The sequence below is a fragment of the Leuciscus leuciscus genome (genome assembly GCF_965113295.1).
Source record: "Leuciscus leuciscus genome assembly, chromosome: 21".
In the NCBI taxonomy this organism is placed as follows: Eukaryota; Metazoa; Chordata; class Actinopteri; order Cypriniformes; family Leuciscidae; genus Leuciscus; species Leuciscus leuciscus.
Window position 1 is genome coordinate 32176158 of NC_138745.1, and position 23977 is coordinate 32200134.

Consider the following 23977-nt stretch of genomic DNA (forward strand, 5'->3'; position numbering starts at 1 on the left):
CATATCATGCTGCTTGCCTAAAGAAGCCAGTGGAAAATATTTTATTGAATATATTCAGATATAGAATCATAGAATCTATAGGCCTTATGCCCCAGAGAAACGAGGGCGCCGCCATCTCTAGAATATTTCTATGGCATTGCTGTCCAGGAGTAATTAGCTTTTGAAGTGGATTTACTTAATGTAAAGTTAACGAAAGTTATCATGAGGACTGTAATGTTTAAAGCAGATGTCTTAACAAATGTCAGTAGACCGGGAAGATTTTAAAAACGAGCCGTTCTTTCATAAAAACGCAAAATCGCTGTGAAAATACAGACCGGAAGTCAAAAGACAACGAGCGCAGCGCTGAAAAGGGGCGGGGCTACATAAGGTCTATTGACAAGGCAGTTTTGAAATGGCACAAAGGCAGTTACTAAAACGTTGATGCTGGCTCTGTGCTTGACTGATCAATGCTATGTAAAATATGCAAATAATAATATTAACCCTGGGTTTACAAATACATATGAGAAATATGACAATCTATCTACTCAGGATTAATTACTAAGCAGCGGTAAAGTATGAACAATGTGAAAAATCGCCACTGACGAGCAGAAACCTTGTACATCCAAAACTGCTTATTTTTTCAGGAAATGGAAATTATTATTATTTTACAATTACACACTGTTTAATTAAACAACTGTGACTTTATATATGGTCTGACACTTCTGTGTATCCTTATATTATTAACATTTGACCAAATCTAAATATATGTTACAAGGTTTTTGACCAGTGAATGTCAGACATATGTGTTTTCTTTATCATTAGAATGCCAAATCTGAGGCTGTAAGTAGTGCATTGTCAAGTCAAGTCAAGTCATCTTCATTTATATAGCGCTTTTAACAATGTAGATTGTTTCAAAGCAGCTTTACAGAGATAAACGTATAATTTAAGGTAACAGAGATTGTTTTGGCTTTATAGCGGTTCTTTAATAAAGTTATTTTCCAGCTAAAGTTAGTTTTGATTGATTCGCTTCCGTCGCAACGATCAACCATCGTTGCATTACATCATTGCATTACATTTTCATCAGCTTAAAGGTTATTCAATTTATTGTCGCTATGTAGGCACTCAGGTTATTTTCTTATTTATTTTGTATCTAATGTGGCCAAAATATCATGTTATTAAGGTTGAAGTGCTACGCATAGTATTGGCTATGACTTCAATGAAAAATGTTAGATTAAGACACTCTTCTCTGCTCCTCAAATACATAAAACATCAGCCTTATATATATATATATATATATATGAAGAGTTCAGATGCAAAAGCCTCTAAGTGCCATCTGAAATTTTCTTCTAGAATGATCATTTTTATAAAGCTTGTATATTTAAGTCAAGTAATTTCACTTAAATGACAATTAATAGGTCATTTGCATTGCCATTTAAGTGAAATTATTGAACTTAAATATACAAGCTTGATAAAAATGATCATTCTAGAAGAAAATTTCAGATGGCACTTAGAGGCTTTTGCATCTGAACTCTTCATATATATATATATACTGTATATGCAGTGTTTCTTGAGTAAAGAAAACACTGTACTTATCCAAACAACCAGCTCTTTATTTATCCTTGCATTGCAAACAAGCAGAGATGGTCCAAAATGTTTCAGGATCCAATGGACTTGCAAGGTTTAGTCACAAGCTCGTTTTAATACTTTTCATTGGTTTAATATTGTCAAAACCCACAGACAGACGTAAAGGGTGACCAACAGTTATGATTTATGGAAAAAAACAAAACAAGAATGCAATATGATAACCTAATGTGTAAAGTCCAGAAGAATCATATTATGTATGTAAGAAATTTTGGTTACACTTTATTTTGAGGTGTCTTTGTTACATTGTAATTGCACATTTAAGTACTGAGTGATATTAAGTAACTACATGTACTTACTATAGGGTTAGGATTAGGGATTGGTTTGGTTTAGGGTTAGTTGCATGTAATTATGCATAACAGATGTACATGTAACATATGTAACAAAGACACTGTAAAATAAAGTGTTACCAAAACTTTTGTAAACAAAATAAATGTAGTATTCTTAATATTAACGGTTGTGCACATCATAGTCTACAGAACATAACAATTTGAATGACACGCCAGTGAACAATGGAATGAAAAATAAATCGTCAGAATGCTCCTTTCACCAGCAGTAAAATGCATAAAGTGTAAAATCCTTATTGTTATTTTTCTCTCATGTCTCTTGCAGTCAAGGACGGTGCACATTTTCTTGTGGTAATGAGATATGACCTGTATGGTTTATTAGCATCTCTCTCTACTAGTGGGTTGAGGATGTGTGTTTTCAAGCCATCTTTGAATGAACCTTCACAGTCCATGCGTGACGGAGGGGCCATAACTCTCACGGTCATGCAAATGCTGGGATTCTCATTGGTTGATGTGAGTGAGATCGTCGGTTTCACACGAACGGCTTTTACATCAGCATTTATCGCTGTGATAAATAGATAAATAAAATACATAAGAGAAAACAAGAGAAAAGTCTCATAAATAATCCCTGATCTCTTTTTTTTTTTAGTCTGTGTTGAAGGATAGCACATTTATTTTATTTTTTTCAGTCCATTTATTGCGTTTCTGCTCTTCCGATTTTAATCTGCATTTCCCATAAAAAAAAGCATTTCATTCCCGTACAAGAATTTATACTGCTGTATGTATCCATTAGCATACAAATAAAATGGCATTGAAGTTTGAGAATCAGCATTAGCTTTATGGAAAAATAAGCAAGGTCACTGTTATCTCCTTAGTTTTGCTCCTAACCATTATAATGATGCATCTGATCATTATCATATATCTTGTAAAGCATTTGTCTCATGAGATGCTGCGGTGAAAATGGTTTTTAAAGGCATATTCTTCACAATGGACAGCCTGGTATTGAATTAACAGAGATTTTGGGATGATGTTTTGTGTTTTGCAGAGACATCTTTTGTGTTTCATATATTTCTTCCAAGTTAACATGATAGCTTTCTTCCAAGCTAAACAGAAATATTTTTTAGAGCACTTAAGCATGTCTTTTTTTTTGTTTTTTTTGTGGCAAGCAAAGGTATGTTGGGTGGCGAAGTCAAGTTGAAGCACCTTCATTTATATAGCACTGTAACTTGTATCGAACCGTGACCCTAAAACCGATGTATGTACCGAACCGTGACTTCTGTGTACCGTTACACCCCTAATATATATTATATATTATTATAAAAAAGCAAAACAGCAGATCCAAAGTCAAAAACTAACTCTCCTAAACCAAAACTAGAATTATAAGCTTACATAAAATGTTAACACTAATTTTCGGCTGCCTTGCATACTCTAGTATTTTCTTCAGGAAATGCAAATGTGGTTTAATTTCACATTCATACTTGGAAAGAGATTCTGACAGTCTTTTGAGAGTCTCTACCAAGCATGTCACTTGAGGATTTGTTAATTATGTCCAACTAATGCTTCTTCTCACAGACTTTCTCCTTGCAGTTTTCTCCAGTAGTTTTTTACTCTTTTTTTTTCTTCTTCCCTTTATAATTAAGGTTCTGCCAGGTCTGTTGTTATCTAAATAGCTCTGATTCACTGTGTCATTTTAACTGGAATATTAATACACATCTGCGTATATACCTAAAACCACTCATAAATCTCACTGAAAATGACCTGTTTGGTGTCTGCCAGGGTGATCGATCATTTAGAGAAATCATATGAACAAAATGAGAGTTTTGAGACAATATTAATGCTCAATACAATGCGCATTTTGTCCGACAAACATAATGTAAGCTAATTTAATTAGAAACTGTGAAAAGAACTCTTGTATTTAGAGCATTATTCTTTTTAATTAATGAACCTCTTACAATGTTCCATCTTTACCTTTCAGCTTTCCATGAAATCACTGTGTTTTTTCACATTATATATTCCACTCTGTATTTCTACAGTGATCTGTCATAGAGCTGGGTGGCATGATGTATAATTACTCTGAAATAAGCTTTTGTTCGGTAAAATATTAAATAATTACTATATAAATTACTAATATGGCCCTTTAGCCTGAGCTTTGTCGAGTATTCCTGCCGTAAGTCATGCCACATGAAATTGGCAGGGTTTCACGGACTAAGCCATGTACAGCAATACCATCTCTCTTATAATCATGCATATTCCAGCTGTTTTTGCTATTAATGCCACAGCTATGATGAAGAGGGGTGAAAGACGGAAAGGCTCATGCAGTATTCATGCTCTCTCTCTCTTCTATATTTAGGTATTTCATCGATCGCAGAGAAGACAAAGAGGTGTATTTCGATATTGAATCCATCAGTGGAGTCATTAGAACGACTCAGCTCCTGGACCGGGAGGACACGCCCTGGCACAACATCACTGTCATGGCAACAGAGGAAGGTGGGTACTACCAGAAGCCGTGCTTGTGTAACTTCGTCACTTTAATAACTTGCAAATTAGTTTTCCAAGACAAGTCTCTGCAATAAACGCCTCGTGCACTCATGAGAAACGGACTGCCGTTCATTTTCTCGCTTTAAAAATCGCTCGCTCGCCCGCTCACTGCTGTGAAATCAACTCCGCAGGTCTGTTAATAGTCAAAGATCACACCTCTAACCACTTAAGGAATTGTTTGCTCAGAAATGAAAATTATTTACTCGACCTCATGTTGTTCCAAACCCGTATGAGTTTCTTTTTTCTGGGAGAGGAGAAAACTAAAGACTGCTGGTTGTTGGTTCTTTCCATGCAATTAAAATGAATGAGACCCAAAGCTTTCAAGCTTCAAAACAGAAGCAGAAACACTGTAGAATATCATTAAAAGGGAGTCTGAAGACAAAAAATCCATATTTTAATATAATTTCATTATTTAATATTATGTATCTGTATTATTATTCTTTATTAGTTTTCATAATCAGTTGTATTACCTTATGAAGTTTAAAATGCATAGATTGTTTGGACACATGTGTTTAAGGATCATATTTTAGACACAAGGAGGGGAGCTGGGAGAGTTATATATTTTGCTTAGAGGTATGTGTGCAATGCAACGTTCACCGAGCAGAGATGTTCCAATGATGATGATACATTAAATGTGTACAATCGGCAGGAAAGGAATGTTTTTCAACTGATGCATATATACCACAAACGTATACACTGAAGGGAAGTTTCTTAATATGGAAAGTGGATTGTACAACATCTTCTCAAGTGTCTCTCCTATGCTGACGAATAAAGATTTTTCTTGGCAAGATAACTGGTGCCCGGTTCCGTGAATCAAATAATAACGGGGAAAAAGGCTTAATTCCAAGTCTACAGAGTCCATACGGCTTGTGCACTATATTCTCTACATGGAAGATGTTGCACTCATAAACTTCCCTTCCAGTGAGCTGTTAATTGCTGTGACCAGATCATTGATTCAGTTGAATTTGAGAACCAGTTCAGTCTGATTTATAATTGAATCTTTCAGATTGCGTTTTTCTGTTCCAGATTCGTTGCAAGTTCTGAATCAAAAGAATGATTCATTCAGAGATTTTACATCGCTTCTCTTTTAAACTCGTTAACACGCTAAGGAGTATAAATGTCAAGATTTTCCTTCCACAGAGCTCGTCCAATGCAAGTCTTGCCGTATAGATCACTGATTCTATTATGATGCTTGTAAGCCCTTTTTGATGCTTTGTAATTGCATGGAAAAAGAGCAATCAGCACAGTCTTTAAAGATTCGCCTTTTGTGTTACACAGAAGAAATGAATACATGTTTGAAACAAAACGAGGGTGAGTAAATGATGACAGAAATTTAATTTTGGGTGAACTATCCCTTTAAAAAAGCCACTCATGCAAGAGATCAAAAACAAGCAAAGATTGTAATATTTACAATCCAAAGAGGGACCTTATTTGGAGTGTATAATCTCTGAGATGATTAAAATCACTGGAAGTAATATAAATGGAGTCCCGTGACTCTTCTGCTGTAGATTTTATCACAGTAATTACCCTTACACCCAGCACGAATGACACACATTCAGTCTTCTATATGATAATGATATTCCAGCATGTGAATGAAAAATGAGATCACTTTAATGTATCGGTTATTTTCCCTAGACAGTGATGAGATCAAATGGAGACTTTTACATAAGTCTGCTGCTCAGAGATGTAAATTTTTCTCCACTAGAGCCTCAGAAAAAAGCTTAACTATGTCTCAAACTGTGCTCAGATTTGTTCATCAACATTTTTCTTTCACTTATACATTTGGCAGACACTTTTATCCAAAGCGACTTAAAGTGCAATCAGGGTACATATTTTATGACTATCTGAGCTATCCTATGGAACTCTATATTCTTGCTGTTTGTGAACAATTTTCTTTTTATTTATCTCAAGGAATTTCATTTTATATATATATATATATGAAGAGTTCAGATGCAAAAGCCTCTAAGTGCCATCTGAAATTTTCTTCTAGAATGATCATTTTTATCAAGCTCGTATATTTAAGTTCAATAATTTCACTTAAATGGCAATGCAAATTACCAATGAATTGTCATTTAAGTGAAATGACTTAACTTAAATATACAAGCTTTATAAAAATGATCATTCTAGAAGAAAATTTCAGATGGCACTTAGAGGCTTTTGCATCTGAACTCTTCATATATATATCAGTGGCAAATCTTTTGAGCTATGAAAGTGTAATAAAATATGAATCTAAGGGTGTGTTCTCACTTGGCATGTTTGGTTAGATTAAAAGAAACTCATCTGAATAAGCGTGAACGCTGCCATCTGAACCCTGGTGACACCAAACAAGCGGAACGAGACCGCTGAAAAGATGGGTCTCGGTTCGCTATCAAAAGAACTCTGATGCGGTTCGAATGAAATATCAACGCAACACGGTCCAAAGACATGTAAACGAACCAAAAACGGGACATGATGTCACAATATGCAACCCTAAAAAGGACAGAATGCTCAAGCGTAACTGTTTTTTCTCATCATAGTCGTGATGTTGTCCATCACAGTTCAGTACAGGCGTCAGAACCGCGTCTCGTCGTAGCAGATCTTCGTTTGTGTGTGACGGAGGGATTCCTGCCGCTGTTTTGACTCCTTTTTAGACATTTTAGACAGGTTGTGAACATATCCCTGTCTGTCACGTACTGCTCTGAGACAAGAAGGTTGAGGATCTACAGTAATGCAGTTTATTCCACAATCATAATCCAAATCCAGGCAAGGGTCATACACAAGCAAACAATCCAAACAATAGCAGTTAAGGGCTGAGGCAAAGAGAGAAATACGAGGGAACAGGCAGAGAATCAAGAAAACCATGAACACGGGGAAAAAACAGTACAAACACTAAACAAGACTTCGCAGGGAATGACAGAAAGAACCAGGCTTATAGGGTGAGTAAACAAGATGAAACACAGGTGAATGTGATAGTGGATGATTAGTCTGAGAAAAGGATTATGGGGAATGGAGTCTGTGGATGTGTGGTATAGTCCGTGGTGGAGTGGCCTCTGATGGTAATCACTCTCACTGGTGATCTTTACACTGGTTTTAGGTTTGGTGTTAAAATGCCAACGTGAACACTAAGCTGACCAGGACTAAATGTAGTTATTTTGTTTTTTTGGTCCGAACCTATGGAGCTTATAATATGACAAAATGATTTGAATTTGAATTGTGTAAATTTGAATTATTTGCAAGTGTAATCTAACTAAATTGAATTTTAGGTGGTAGTTTAAATAGTTCTGAATTTGATTTTTTTTTAAACGAATATTGAACGTTTGAAATTTAACAAATTGAAATGTTTTTATGGCTGAATTTTATAGACCTGTATTTTCAAACAGCTAGTTTTTTTGTTCTGAATTCGTATAGTGCAAATATTCAGTTTAAAAAAATACAGATTCAAGTTTTCAAGATGAAGAAATTCGGAACTTCAAATTCAGTTTTCTAAAATTCAAGTTCAAAAATTCAAGTTCAAAAATTCAGATCTTACAGAAAGTAGGTCACAGGTCATCCACAGGGAAGAGTAAAGGATCTCAGATAAGTCGAACAGAGCATTTTGGCTGCACTGCAGTAGTTTTCTGCTGCAAACGCGGTGGTGGTTCAAGAGAATGAGTTTTTTTGTCGTTTTTTTATTTAATATTAAGAGTAGAAAAATGAGAAAACAGCTTGAGTATTAGATTTCTAATATTCTAGTAATAATAGTCCGCTGCAGCAGTTGCACGGAGCTTACAAAACGCGTGTATTGCAACTTTAGGCTACATTTAATTTTCTCATCAAACAACTAGACTAACGAATGGCTCGGTACAACAGAAGAGCTTAGACAGGGCTTTCTCTCTGTGTAGACCAGCAGTTGGTCTGAATTTGCTATAACCTATAGCCTATTTTCTCGACTGTATAGGCTCACGTTTTATCATAAAACACGCTGTGATTTATTCCAAAGTGACTCAGGCATATATAATTCATTTAACGTTAAATAATCTAAATGTTGACTTTCAAAAGTAGGCGCGCCAAGAAGGCTATTCTCTGTATTTTGGTTCATTTTTGGTGAGCGCCAGAAAGATCTAAAGAGACCGAGACGCGCTAAAGCAGCGCATCATGTTGTTTTATTTATTTTTCAATGGCATGATATTTTGTAGTCATTTTTAATGTACACAAATAAAAATATACATTTTACTGTTTCGGATAATGTCATATTATCTGTATGACTATAAATAACAGAGTATTAAGTTATTTCCCAGCAGTGGAACAAATCCAAGTGATGGCGCTCGCGCATCGCGCTCTCACACAACATAGTATCAGTTCTGGCGTTGCTTCATATCGCAGACTGTTCATTATCAAAATGAAACACAGTCAACCAAACATATAAAAAGTTATTCTGCATAATTTAATTGGTCTGTTGTACAATATGAAGGGCAAGCTGTGCCGCACACAGTCCTACTTGTTATTCCAAACATTACCCTTGCTGTAAAGACAATACAGAGTCCCGTGTATTTTGGGACTCGACTGAAGTATGACGCCTTTTTATTTGTATTATAATATAATATATTAAAATACATAATCTTCTGAGTTTATGATGTAGGCCTTGTGTGTTTTATTAAAATGTATTATAATTTACATCTCAAAAGGATGCGCTTTGTGCATTCTCTGACATTATATTTATTTATTTAATTAATATTGAGTATCAATTGATGTTAAACAAAACGGTGTGTTATTTTCTCTGGCAACTAAACTTCAAAAAAAAAAAAAAAAAAAAAAAAAATTCCAAAGCAAAGCCATTGTGCGTTCTCTCCTCGCTCCGCAGCTTTTCCACACAGATTTTGAGAACTGGCCAGCTAAAAAAAATAGGCCAAAGAAGTAGACTAACGGCTAGTGTCCGGGAAATGCGAGGTAGGCTACGTTCATATTTATAAATAAACGTAACTGATTTTGTCTACACCTAAATACATTTCCTAATAATAACAGTGATTAAGCCCAAATGTGGGTGGGGGTAATGAACACAATATGTGTTTGTTTTTTTTGTTTTTTTTGTTTTTTTCAAATGGTCTCCACTCTATGCATTTTGTAATAATACAACAACATTTTTTAATGCCATTTTTGGTCTGCTGGATCATGTTGAGAGGGAAAGGCGTCATAATTTTTTTATATTTTTTTTATATATCAGCCTATTCAGCAATAGTGTAAAAGACCTGTAAATAAAATACAACATTTACATGATAAACACTATTAACATGTAGGCTATGTGTTGCCTATTTTACTTTCCCTTATGACAAATGAATGCAGAAAACAACAAGAATGAAAAATAAGTATGTAGGCTAGGCTATAATAAAATAATATATAGGCTACAGACTATAAAAATAGCCTATATTGTGCCCTTTATAAACGCCAAGCCTCAACAAATTTATTTAAATCGAAACGGTCGCGCATCTCTCATTCAGTCAAAAGTTTTCATTGCAATGTAACATGCTAACTATTAATATAAAGAAGGCTTCATACTTCAGTCGAGTCCCAAAATACACGTAGGCCTATAGGCTAAATCAGCGTCTTCACAGCAAGGGAAATGTTTGGAGTAGGACTGTGTGCGGCACAGCTTGCCCTTCATATTGTACAACAGACCAATTAAATTATGCAGAATAACTTTTTATATGTTTGGTTGACTGTGTTTCATTTTGATAATGAACAGTCTGCGATATGAAGCAACGCCAGAACTGATATCCTACTATGTTGTGTGAGAGCGCGATGCGCTGGCGCCATCACTTGGATTTGTTCCACTGCTGGGAAATAACTAATACTCTGTTATTTAGTCATACAGATAATATGACATCATCCGAAACAGTAAAATGTATATTTTTATTTGTGTACATTAAAAATGACTACAAAATATCATGTCATTGAAAAATAAATAAAACAACATGATGCGCTGCTTTAGCGCGTCTCGGTCTCTTTAGATCTTTCTGGCGCTCACCAAAAATGAACCAAAATACAGAGAATAGCCTTCTTGGCGCGCCTACTTTTGAAAGTCAACATTTAGATTATTTAACGTTAAATGAATTATATATGCCTGAGTCACTTTGGAACAAATCACAGCGTGTTTCATGATAAAACGTGAGCCTATACAGTCGAGAAAATAGGCTATAGGTTATAGCAAATTCAGACCAACTGCTGGTCTACACAGAGAGAAAGCCCTGTCTAAGCTCTTCTGTTGTGCCGAGCCATTCGTTAGTCTAGTTGTTTGATGAGAAAATTAAATGTAGCCTATAGTTGCAATACACGCGTTTTGTAAGCTCCGTGCAACTGCTGCAGCGGACTATTATTACTAGAATATTAGAAGAAATCTAATACTCAAGCTGTTTTCTCATTTTTCTACTCTTAATATTAAATAAAAAAACGACTGAACGAAAGATACACGGATTCTCTTGAACCACCACCGCGTTTGCAGCAGAAAACTACTGCAGTGCAGCCAAAATGCTCTGTTCGACTTATCTGAGATCCTTTACTCTTCCCTGTGGATGACCTGTGACCTACTTTCTGTAAGATCTGAATTTTTGAACTTGAATTTTTGAACTTGAATTTTAGAAAACTGAATTTGAAGTTCCAAATTTCTTCATCTTGAAAACTTGAATCTGTATTTTTTTAAACTGAATATTTGCACTATACGAATTCAGAACAAAAAAACTAGCTGTTTGAAAATACAGGTCTATAAAATTCAGCCATAAAAACATTTCAATTTGTTAAATTTCAAACGTTCAATATTCGTTTAAAAAAAATCAAATTCAGAACTATTTAAACTACCACCTAAAATTCAATTTAGTTAGATTACACTTGCAAATAATTCAAATTTACACAATTCAAATTCAAATCATTTTGTCATATTATAAGCTCCATAAACCAAGCGAACCAAACTACAAGTGTGAACACACCCTAAGTAAATACAAAGCAAACATGCCGAAAAGTAGGTAAGCAAAATGACAGAGCGCAAAATCAAATTTCTGATATTATTTGTATGTGTTTGTGTTGTTGTATGCTATCAAATATGCATTGAAGGGAGTAAAAGTACTTTTATTTATTTATTTTTTACTAATGGTGTGCTGTTTGTTGCCTTGGCAATGGCTTGCGGTTAAAGGCTTCATTCTGAGAAATGTTAATTTCTGGTCATGCTTTGGGTGGGAATTGATGTTAGAGTGCTTGTTAGTGAGTATGACGAGGGAGAGGAACTCACTTGGCCTGTACACTTTTAAGACGCCTCGGCAATTATACGCATGTTTATTTCACTTTCACAGAAATCATGCTATTTTAGCAGCAACTTTTAGTTGTGGTGCATGAATATTCTGAGTTATAAAACTGATAGATCTGGCTCTTTTTTTTTGGCAGATTTTAAACAGCCTACGCTCACAGAATTTTTTTTTCTATTGGTTTGGTTCTGCATTTCACAAAGTTTCTATAAGAACCAAACCATCCAGCTCTAAGATGAATCACAACATTACAAACTTTGATTTGAAGAAAAAACTATTTGAATATTGGAAAAAAAGATAAAGGTACAAGACTATGTAATGTCTATTATATAACATATTTTATATGAGAACAAACTACTTGTCTCATGAAGCACTGAACAAATCAAAAACAAAGATAAAATCTAAAACTGTTGAATTAAAAACAATATAAGTGCTTTCAAAATATCATATACTGTATACAAATGGTTTGAATGTGGAAGTAAATTGACTGGATTACATCTTTCACACAGTGGCTAATGGGAGGAGTAGGTGGTCACTGCTGTGCTCTTTTCTCCTTTTAAACACAATTAGTAAGAAAATGTATTGAGATCACGAAGTTGAAATCCCACGGCGTACATATCACGGAAGGTCTCTCTTTTTTAGTATTTATTTCCATAATAATCAATACGCCAACATAGTACCTTCATGGAAATATATAGAGGGAACAACGAGGTGTTATTCATCAGAAAAAAGCCTACTACCACCATTTGATAATTTCCCCTGTTTATAATGAGTAGATATGCTGTCGAAACAGGGCGAACAGAGCTCATGCACCTCTTCTAGAAAGCATCGTGAAACACATGCATGAAGTCATCTAATAATAAACACTACACACGCCGAGCACAACACCAGCCCAAGAAACTTTAATAGGTTGTTACTCCCTCACATTCTCTATGAAATACTTCACACAGCAGCAGTGAGGAGAGAACGCATGCAGATGATGTACAGTGTAAAATAACTATTCATATGTAACGAACAAGAGAGAGGGGGGAGCGAGAGAAAGACCGCAAGTGATTTAAAAGGCAAATGGGAGGCAGAAGCTAAAGATGGGTTGAAATGAATACTGAAAAGCAGTAAACAAAAAGATCTATCTATCTATCGATCTATCTATCTATCTATCTATCTATCTATCTATCTATCTATCTATCTGTCTGTCTATCTGTCTGTCTGTCTGTCTGTCTGTCTGTCTGTCTGTCTGTCTGTCTATCTATCTATCTATCTGTCTGTCTGTCTGTCTGTCTGTCTGTCTGTCTGTCTGTCTGTCTATCTATCTATCTATCTGTCTGTCTGTCTGTCTGTCTATCTATCTATCTATCTATCTATCTATCTATCTATCTATCTATCTATCTATCTATCTATCTATCTATCTATCTATCTATCTATCTATCTATCTATCTATCTATCTATCTGTCTGTCTGTCTGTCTGTCTGTCTGTCTGTCTGTCTGTCTGTCTGTCTGTCTATCTATCTATCTATCTATCTATCTATCTATCTGCCTGTCTGTCTGTCTGTCTGTCTGTCTGTCTATCTGTCTATCTATCTATCTATCTATCTATCTATCTATCTATCTATCTATCTATCTATCTGTCTGTCTGTCTCTGCACGCTTTGGTAAAAACTACAAAAGTATGTTTAAAAAAAAAAGAAAAACCATTATTAGTTTATTAAAAACTATGATAAGTGAGTCTAAAAGATGCTAAGTAGATTCAAAAGCCACTAACTGAATGTAATTTATCTTGTTAATTACTCAACGTATAATTGTGCAGAATATTTTATATCCTTGCTGTGGACCTGTTTTTAATTAAGGAGCATTATAATGTCTTGTTAATTTAGCATTTTTGCATTTATAGTGTTTTGATTCAAATTAATTAAATCAGTATGGGTCCGACTCACTCTGAGAATTGCTATTAGATGATTTAGCCAATTTGTAAACAAAATTTGCCGAATCCCACCCAGGGATCAAGGGGTGCATGCAAATGTTCCTTTCTTTTAGAGATTACAGGTTAGATATGAGTTCTTTTGAGACAGAATGCTAGGAATTTGCATAACCTGTGTTTGTTAATCAGATATGAATTAGTCATTGCCATTACAAATAATATAATTGTATTCAGCAATATATTCTAGTTCATTAATGTCCACATGGAACCCTGCAGATTTTTAAATAATTGACTACTGTCGTCTAAAAAGTGTTACACATCCCCCGATCCTTGTGTGTTTAATTAAATAGCTCGCTAATTTTTATAATGCTTTCAACTACTAAGAAGAATTTAGTACTTTGTACTCACAGATCTCTTTAAATTATTGTGACTTTTAATATAGTTTTCTGCAGATTTCCCATCAAATTCAATGGAAACAAAGTGAAAAAAGTATTTAGACTGTGTTTGAACCTGCTAATATCTTAAGAACTATCTTTATGAGGTCACTCAAAACATAAAAACATTATACATTTTTGTTATAAAAAAAAAAAAAAAAAAATGGACACACTTTAGGGTCCATTTCTCACTATTAGCTAATTATTAACTATGACTTTTACCACAATAAACTTTTAATTACTGCTTATTAATAGTTAGGTAGTTGTTAAGTTTAGGTATTGGGTAGGATTAGGAATGGAGAATAAGGCATTATGTGCTTTATAAGTACTAATAAACAGCCAATATCCTAGTAATATGCAGTGAGAATTGGACCCTAAACTAAAGTGTTACCAAATTTTTATCAAATGTATTTCTTCTAAAATTGGAATTATCACATGAAATATTTGATTTTCATTTTAAATGCACCATGGATGGAATGACTGTATGAATGAAGGGATGGATTGATGATTGAATGTGTTAATGATTTAATGGACAGATGGATCTTCATTAACTCGGATGTTCTTTCGCATAAGCCGTCTGATGTATTTAACACATGCTGTAATGTTTCTGTTTGTTTTCAGACAATCCCAGTCTTCAGAGCCACGTGCCCGTTACAGTTCAGGTTCTGGATGTGAACGACAATCCTCCGAAGATCAACACAGAAGATGAAATCATCATCTGTGAAAGCACCAGAGCAGGACAGGCAAGTCCCACAACAGCCGAACTGTTTCTCCGTCTCACTTTCTCTCTGACACCATTTATTGTCAGTGGCGGCCCGTCAAAGGAGGCTGAGTCCACAAAAAAATGCATTCAAAATGATTTTTACAATTAAACGAACTATTGTTTTAATCAGTTTATTTACTAATTAGCATCATGTATATGCATGTAATGCACAAATATGCATGTTTTGTGCAGTTATTAAAAATGCTAGCAGTTACTGTACTGACAAATGTTAAGTTGGTCATCTGAAAGATTACATTATGGGTCTGATCAATATGGATTTGCATTATCAGCCTGCCCAGAAAAGTCCCTTAAGTTCCCTGCCATGAATGGTGTGGAAAAGAGAGAAAGCGTGAATATTTAGAGGGGCTGAAATAGAAAAATGGAAGGGGGTTATAGGAATGCTAATCATCTTTCAATGAGAATAAAAATCTGATCAACAAAGCGTGACAGCTCTGACTCACTAAAGCACACTCCTATTTTCCTACCCACACTTTTCCATTTCATTTTGAAAAGCTGTTTTTCACCAGTGGCCCAAAGAAAGAGAGGGATGAGAGTGAGAGAAAATAAAGGACAGATGAGGTCAAGGCCATTTTAATATCCCCTGTGTTCCCAACATAAAACAGTACATTCAGTTCCAAAAATTATCCACACTACATTACGGGAGTACCACATTAAAGGGCTTCTGTGCACTTTCCATGTGTTTTAAAAGTGTAATGTGTTCTTTCTGCACCACTAGCATCACCAAACTGACTTTACCAACATAAAGATGATCGCAAACTCCTCCCCCATCTGCCATTGGTTGTAAAAATAGATCGCCCCACCCCCAAACTCACATCATTGGTTGAGACGGTGTTGCTGAGTAGAACAGAGAAATGTTTTGACCGCACCAGTTTCAATTTTTTGACAAAATCAACATGCAGATGGTTTACTTTACAGTTGTCTGTATATATGCCTGGATTGGAGGAAGTATTTTAACATACTTTATACACTCTTATCAGCTCTTTGGCTGAACATGAAACAAGTAAAACCCAATAGAACCCCAGAAATTAATGTTTCTTGTTTAGTCCTGTGATTTATATAACACACTAAAGATAGCTTTTTGTTACACATACTGGTTTCATCCAAAGCTCTATCATAGAGGTTACTTTATTATCAAAGCAATTCAACTTCTTGTTAGCAGGTCATCAACCCAGCACAACACTTCACCACAATGGTAACCAGCAAAACCACTAACAGAAACTTGATAGAACAAAAACAAAATAGAACATTAAACATTAACAAGTCCCTCCATTTGTTAAAATAATGCATAAAATAGCACTTTATTTCAACATTTGCTCTCCCAATTCAACCCTTTTGCAAAGCATGATGGGAAGTGAAAGTCCTGTTTGATTGGGTTACTTTATTGAAACGTTATTTCAAAATGAAGTCAATTTAACATGAAGCAATCACATTTGAACCTTAAACCTGATACAGTGGTGTTAAATAGAAATGAATTGTTTAAATAAAGTGAAATAGTTTTCTGAGTGAACTTTGCAAGTTTCATTTGATAAAGAGAGGAGAAATTAGGACTTGAGAAATTGCTCCAGTTTCCTCAGGTTTCAAAGCTGAAGCGTTTGTATTCTTCAATGTCACATGATCATCCAGATATCATTCTAATATACTGATTGGTGCTCAATTGTTATCAGTTATTATTTGTGTCTAATTATTAATAATGGTTATTAGTGCATCTCAGTAGTGTATCACATTAGAATGATTTCTGAAGAATCATATGACACTGAATTAATTTATAGAACAGTGAAACAATTGACTATGACAACCAATGGTGTGGATTTAGTGCAGGACTACCTGGTTTGAGAAACCTTTTTGTCTCACTAATTTCTTTAAATATTAACAACATACTGACATTGATATAAAAAACTAAATTATTCTAAAAACATTCACAGTAATTTACAGGCATTCACTTTACAAATTTCATTGTGAAGTTGTTATTTTATCATTTCTGGTTTCACACCAGCGAGAAGTGATCCAATTAAGGTCTCCTTTGGTCTGAGCCTCTTCAGTTGGAAGTGTTTGCTCTTTGCAGGGAGTACGGCAGAGGGATGTGCAACTCATAATGGACCACACTCAAGGAATCGAATGCCTATTGGGTTGCCAGGACAACTCAGACCAACAGACCTGCTGGTTTTGATGCACAAAGCACTCAGCTTCCTGGAGCTGCTGAGATGCCTGCAGAGATTCCAGAAGCACTGAGTTCACTCTGAGATGAGAGAAAGAGAATGAGAAAAACAGAAAGAATGAAGCAAAACTATAAGCTGAGCTTCTGAACCCTGCTGAATTAGACTTCTGGTGGAATCTATACATGCAATTTAGGCATCTTAACTACTGTAGCAAGACCACCTTCACCAGAGAGACCAAAAAAAGCTAAAGATAAGCTAAGAAAGTTCACGAACGGCATGAAAGTGTTTCTCACCGATGTCTTTCCTGATTTTGTTCTGTTGACGGCAGGTCATTCAGACAGTCACTGCTGTGGATAAAGATGATTTTGCCAATGGAAAAGGATTTTCCTTCTCTTTTCCCGGAGGAGTTCCTGCCAACCCCAACTTTACAATTAAAGACAATGAAGGTATGCAAAAATAGTTGTATTATTTATTTATTCTGGGTACATTTTAAGTGTATGTGCATGGGTTGCCTCTTTCACAGTCATGGAAACCTAGAAATGTCAGGATGTCAATGTTTTTTAGTCTAAAATATCTCATCAGCTAGTTGCTCTTTTTGAGTGTAGTCTCTATACAAATGATATTTAAAAATCCTTTAATCAAAAACAGAAAAGGGAACTGGGAAAGTCATTGAAATTCATTAGTCAAAATATGTGGGAATCCTAATGGGTTTGTGTTGATGTTTGCAGTCTAATAATCTTTTCCATTACGGCAAAAGGCTTACAATAGCGTTCAGAAGATGTTTACTATACATGCCATTTGCATACAAGCTAAACATATAAATTCACATATCCTTGCTTATTAAAAAATGTAAACAGCTTTAAATGTTTATATTGGTCTTAAGCTTCCATAGCTTTCGAGGTGGAAATGACTGCAGAATTCTTCTGATATGATCGATGAACTTCCCGGCTGATGTTGAACCAGCATTTAGGTTCTAATTAAATGTTGACCACAAGCTTAAGAGAGACGACTAATGACAGTTTAGATGCAGACGGAAGTAAAATCTCTTATGCATGATTAATAGCTGCTGAGAAGTTAAATCAATGAGCTGTAAAGGCATTTCTCTCAATAATCAATAATCAATACCACCATAACACCAAAGTTATTTATTGCTCTTGCTCTGTTTGTTCTGTGTATGTTTTGGGTATCTGTAAGATGGTGGTTAAAACTCATCTTTCATCACCAAAATGACATATTTAAATGTTGTTGTTTTTTTTGCTGTGATTTTTTTGGTATGTGTGCGTGTGTGTGTCATGCCTTAAAATTGCTTGACACCTGATCCACTCTGTCAACTTTACACTGTAAACAATTATTGTTGATTTTGCTTGAACAAGGAACCTGGGTGCCTTAAAATTTTGAGTTCATTGAAATTAAAAATTTGAGTTAATACAATGAAGGAGATTGGTTTAATCAATAGAAACTCAAAATAGTATGTTATCTGAACCACATGAATTATCTAAGGTGATTTGACTAAAGAAAAAAATTTGTGATAACATAATTCACTCGCTATATGTACCCAATTTTTCATATCAAAAGAAAAATATACCGTGATAACCTTGCTTCTCTTGAGACCCGTGCTTCACAGCATAGTTAATGATATGCTAAAGCCCGCCCGCACATTGACGTGATTGGTTACAAGGTAGTTTGTGACGTAAGAAACACTGGCAATTTCAAACCGTGTTTTTGGTTCACTGCGGTTTTAAAAAGAAAACACTCAGCAATGGTGCTGACTTATGAATTTACACATGGTTTGTCTTGAAGCATACACCACATAGACATATGAACAACATTAAAAGCTTGATTTTCACCACAGGAGGACTTTAACAAACCAACGTTGGTTTGCTGGTTTAAGCTGGTCTCCGAATCTGACCTATAAAAAAAAGTACTGGTTTAAGATATGTTTGTTTTTTAATGTTGGTGTTGTTAGACCCTACATGAAGTAATATCACTTGTCTGTGGCGCCTTGGGTGAACTTTGGGTAAAGTGACTGGTGAAGTTTTTGCACTCTTCCAGCCTCCAGATTTCCCATGCATAGCTCAAGTGTGGTTGGCACGGTTTATTTCCCTCATCACTGTCCCTTGCTGTCAAAAGCTGTAGTATTCCTTTGGAGGGATTACGGGTATAACCTCGCACAGTAGTGTAGTCCCTGTTGCTGTCGAATGAATTACCAGCTCCCTAAACTCCTGAACCGACGGCCTTAATGCAATACTCAACACCGATGCTCCGGGCTTGAGGTTACCATGGAGACCACTCTTATCCGAGTGCTGCTCTCGGGTCCAAATCTGGACCAGTAGGGGCTTATGAAAAAGAATGGGGAAAAGAGGGTTTATGGTTTTGGAAGGATACCTGATTAAGTTTTTCTTAAATTTCATATTTATTTTAATTAGGGTTGTTATGTTTAGGGTTAGGGTTAACAATTTAGTTCATGAGAGCAGGCAAAATTCATTCTTGAGTTTTAAACAACTAGACAGTGCAGTTGGAGGAAAAATACACTTATGTATATGTCTTAAGATGTGCTTTTCAAAGCTGAACGTATATAAACTTTACACAGGTTCTGGTGTAAGTCGCTGAAAATCAAAGAGAAGTTTAATAACTCCAGTTGACTGTCAAAATAATATCTTCAATCAGGGTATTTTTTTAGCAAAAATTGACATACACAATCATGTGTAATCATTTGATTCATTTAATTAGCATATTATCATTTTAATCAGATTTTTTTAATTGATTGACAGCCATAATTTTAATCTACATGAACTATTGAGAACAGATGGACCCTAGAATGGATGTTTTAGGGGTAGCAAGTGATAATGAAATGCCATTTTAAGAAATAAATAAGTTAAAATGTTACGTTTGTGATGATAACAGTAAAGTTGCATTGAAGTAATTTCCCAAATTTCATTTTTGTGGAAATATTATAAAGTCTGTAAACAGGACATGAACACAGGCCAGAGAGGGAACAGGCTGAAGAAGGACGCAAAGAGGAGAGGAGGTGTGCTAGCAGATACTGAACAAAGCTCAGCAAGCTCACTGTTCGCAATGCTCGAAATATTGGAAGAAAAATATCAATTTTGAATTGGGGGTGAGGGGTTATAACTGACTGTCTACAGAAAAGTTTTGATGCTATTTTATTTTCCTCTTACCTCTGTATAATGCCTAAAGTAGGGTTTATAAGCGCTTACAGCGATAACCAAGAAATCGCTATATTGCTGCTGTTCCATAAGCGCCACCTACTGTCAGAGAGTGAAATTGCATTTTCATTCAGTCCTTCTGCTGTTTTTGTTTTGTGCAGATATGTTTTATGTAGCATAATTTCACAAATCTAAAGTCAGACCATTCTGTTTTTTTGTTATCTTTAAATCTTTAAATTATACAGTCTAACTTAAAAAAAGCAAATGCTCATGTTACATGTAAATGGTAAATGGACTGCATTTATATAGCGCTTTCACAGACCCAATGGCCACCAAAGCGCTTTACAATATTGCCTCACATTCACCCATTCACTCACTCATTCATACACCGACGGCGGTGTCAGCCATGCAAGGCGATGCAGCTCGTCGGGAGCAGCTGGGGTTAGGTGTCTTGCTCAAGGACACCTCGACACTTGGTCAGGTGGAACCGGGGATTGAACCACCAACCTTCCGGTTTGTAGACATGAACCACTGAGCCACTGCCGCCCCACATGTGTGTAGCATCTTTGTTTGGATTGTGATTAAAATGCAGTGGTTGCCTATATTTTCAAATGGCTAGAGATTTTTTTAAGGCTGGTTTTGTCTGTTATAGAGCAAACAAATAGACAACAAATACATTTGCTTAAACAAAGGTGGGAAAAAACGGTATCAGAATTGGCCAATTTACTTGTAAAACAATTTGAATCAGCCATGAAAAAGCATGATCGGTGCATCCCTAGATATAGTATAGTGAGTTCCACTTCTTTCCTATCAAGCCGACTGCAGTTTGGAGTTTACTTCATTTATCCAAGTGGTACTCAGTGCAAGTCTCACTCTTCTCACACAGTTTTTCGCTCTTTAATCTCTCTCCACTGGGACACTCCACTGTTTACCGGTCCTAGAATTATCAGCTCTTGCCACGGGTTGTCGATGTCGACGTGCGCTGCTCTTATTGTGTCTGTAGAGAGACTGCGAGTAAGTAAAGCCCCCTTGTCTGCAAAGATCCAAAGTGCTTCAAATTTAGCAATAATACAATTTTTTCATCTTTAGAAGTGCTGCAAAAGAGCAAATGGGTCTTTATGAAGGCACTTAGATACTCCGTATGTATGTAAATGGCTGTTTAGTGGTGAAAAGTAAACACATTTTAACATACTGACTTTTTTCCACCTTTGACTTTTTAAGATGTTCAATGGAATTACCCGAGTGCTGCAAAATAAATATAATTTGCTTCCATCTCTATTTCTGGATTTGTCGGTGCAAATTGATTTGGTACGCAGTGAAAGGGAGGCTAAATGGACTGAATTATAGTCAGTTCACGTTTTGCTTTATGAACACAGTCTCTGTGTGAATAAGGATGTAAGATGGAGGGCCCCAGAGTGCAAAGAGGGGCCCTCGCACGGATATTCAGTTTGATTATGTTCTCTTGTCAATTACGCTTTGTAGTGGAGCTGGTAATTAAAAAGGTATTATTCATGAGTGAGCTTACAAATGGCATGGTCAAAAACATGCTGAAGGCACGCAAACATGAAATCTTAGCTTCGATTACCTCCATGCTAATCAGTTCAGCCCTTGCACACATATACACTCAAACACCATCTTAAAGGAACAGTTCACCCAAAATTAAAAAAAAATAAACAATCTTTTTTAATAAATATATATTTGCATTATTTTTTTTTTTATTGTTTGCAAAGTATATATATTTATATCATTTTTGGGTGAACTATTCCTTATATCTCTAACAAAAATCCCAGATATAAAATTTTTATACTTTTTCCCACTTTTTTTCTCCACACCTCATTATTTCTCACTCTCTTGCAAGTACACGCATCCGCTTCCAATAAATTGTTAGTTGTTTCTCTGTTTCTTTCACTCTCTGTCTATCCTTCCTGGTTCCCATCTGTCTCTGAAAGACTCTCATCCTATTTCCATCGGCTTAACACACCGTATCTTCAGGCCTTTATAGAGACGTGCTTCTCTAAGTGTTTAACACTACCTTGTTTTAATATGCAGCCAGCGTCTGGGAAGGCTGTTCTTTTATTTGGTGTCAGTCCGTTGGTGGGCGACCGGACAGGAAACCAGATAGACTGTAAACCAAAAAGTAACAGGAGAAATTAGTCATTTACCAGTAATTATGATCATTATTATGATGGTGAACATAAGGCCATTTCCTAACTGGATGATGGGAATGCAATACAGTCTGAAGATAACATATTGAGTTATGAGTGACCATGATAAAAGATGTCTTTTCAATATAATGAAAGTGAAGAAGATTAGTTGTGGTCCGTGGACACGTATGATAGCTTTTTGAAATGTAAGCAATTATTCTTTTATAATCTCAACATCTCGTTGTTCTTGGTGCTTTCGTAGGAGCTCATGAGAGATGTAGCATTGTGTGAATAGATCATGAATAAATTATTATTTTGAGCTGAATCGTTTCAGTGAATCAGTAGATTAATTTCACAAAACCGTTCTAAATATTTAGTAATTTGGTAATGTAGATTAAAGTCATTTCACTCATATATACTGTCACAAATCACAATAGGGAAGAAAAGACTATTAAAACTTTCGTTTCATGCTTACTTCATGCGGTTTCATGCCAATTATCTATGAATAACACAATTAAATTGCTTCAGTGTAGTTACTTTCTGATGTGCATCAAACTATCTAAAATGAAAAGTGTGACTTTAGTTCAACTACAGTAGATTGAGTAACTGTTTTGTGAAACTACAGTTTTAAAGTATCTTAATCTTTGTGTATAATGATCGTGTTTTTTAGCAGTGTGGAAATTATGTCCAGTGATCTGGATTACATCGTAAGTAAAACTCGAAGAAAATAACTCTGTCTCCTCTCTCTCTTATTCACACATATATTGTTTGCCTTTGCTAGATGGCCCTCAGGCAAATGGCGGGATTAAGGGTGTGTGTGTGTGTGTGTGTGTGTGTGTGTGTGTGTGTGTGTGTGTGTGTGTGTGTGTGTGTGTGTGTGTGTGTATACTCTCTCTCTCTCTCTCTCTCTATATATATATATATATATATATATATATATATATATATACACACACATACATACATACATACATACAAACAAACATACACACACACACACACACACACATATATATATATATATATGTGTATATATATATATATATGTGTGTGTGTGTGTGTATGTGTGTGTGTGTGTGTGTGTGTGTATGTTTGTTTGTATGTATGTATGTATGTATGTATGTATGTATGTGTGTGTGTGTGAATACAGATTCATCCTTATTTCTAAAGAATATATTTATTTATTCATAACAGACACTGAATTTGAGCAAGGAACATGGCCTCACTTCCAAATTACTTATAATTAGTCTTCCCTTGATCCTTTGGCTGGTGCCAAATCATCACGATGACATTTTCTTTTCCCTTTTTTTTTTTTTTACAGGCAATTAAACCAGCGCTCAGATCTCTAAACGACCCAGTTACTTTAATAGATCAATTGATTTCTGAAGGCATCTTTTTGCACGTTTTCATACAAAAAGACCTTTCTAGTACAGCCCCTCATCAGAGGAGTCGAAAGCTGCTGTCATGCTGATGATATTTGGGAATTTTAATTAGTCGGAGTGTCACTCAGATTGAAGTGTTGTTATGCGACAGAACATGGCTGTTTTCCCAGTGAAAGCAGTTTTTTTATTGCTTCAAAATTATAATTTTGTCTGTTTTTGTTTTGTTTTTTCCTTTAGTTGTTTAAGGGGAAAGATAAATCAGTGGAGTTTCTGAGGTTAGGGAATGTCTCAGTGTTGCTTAGAT

At 35.4% G+C, this 23977-nt stretch overlaps 1 protein-coding gene across 1 annotated transcript in view; it reads left to right on the forward strand.

Moving 5' to 3' along the window:
• Positions 1-23977, forward strand: part of LOC309485224 (cadherin-18) — a 112782-nt gene that overhangs the window by 75495 nt on the left and 13310 nt on the right. Inside the window, exons 8-10 of the mRNA XM_082152004.1 lie at positions 4258-4394; positions 14662-14783; positions 17309-17426. Of these exons, the coding sequence (XP_082008130.1) occupies positions 4258-4394; positions 14662-14783; positions 17309-17426 (377 nt within the window). The remainder of the gene's footprint in view (positions 1-4257; positions 4395-14661; positions 14784-17308; positions 17427-23977) is intronic.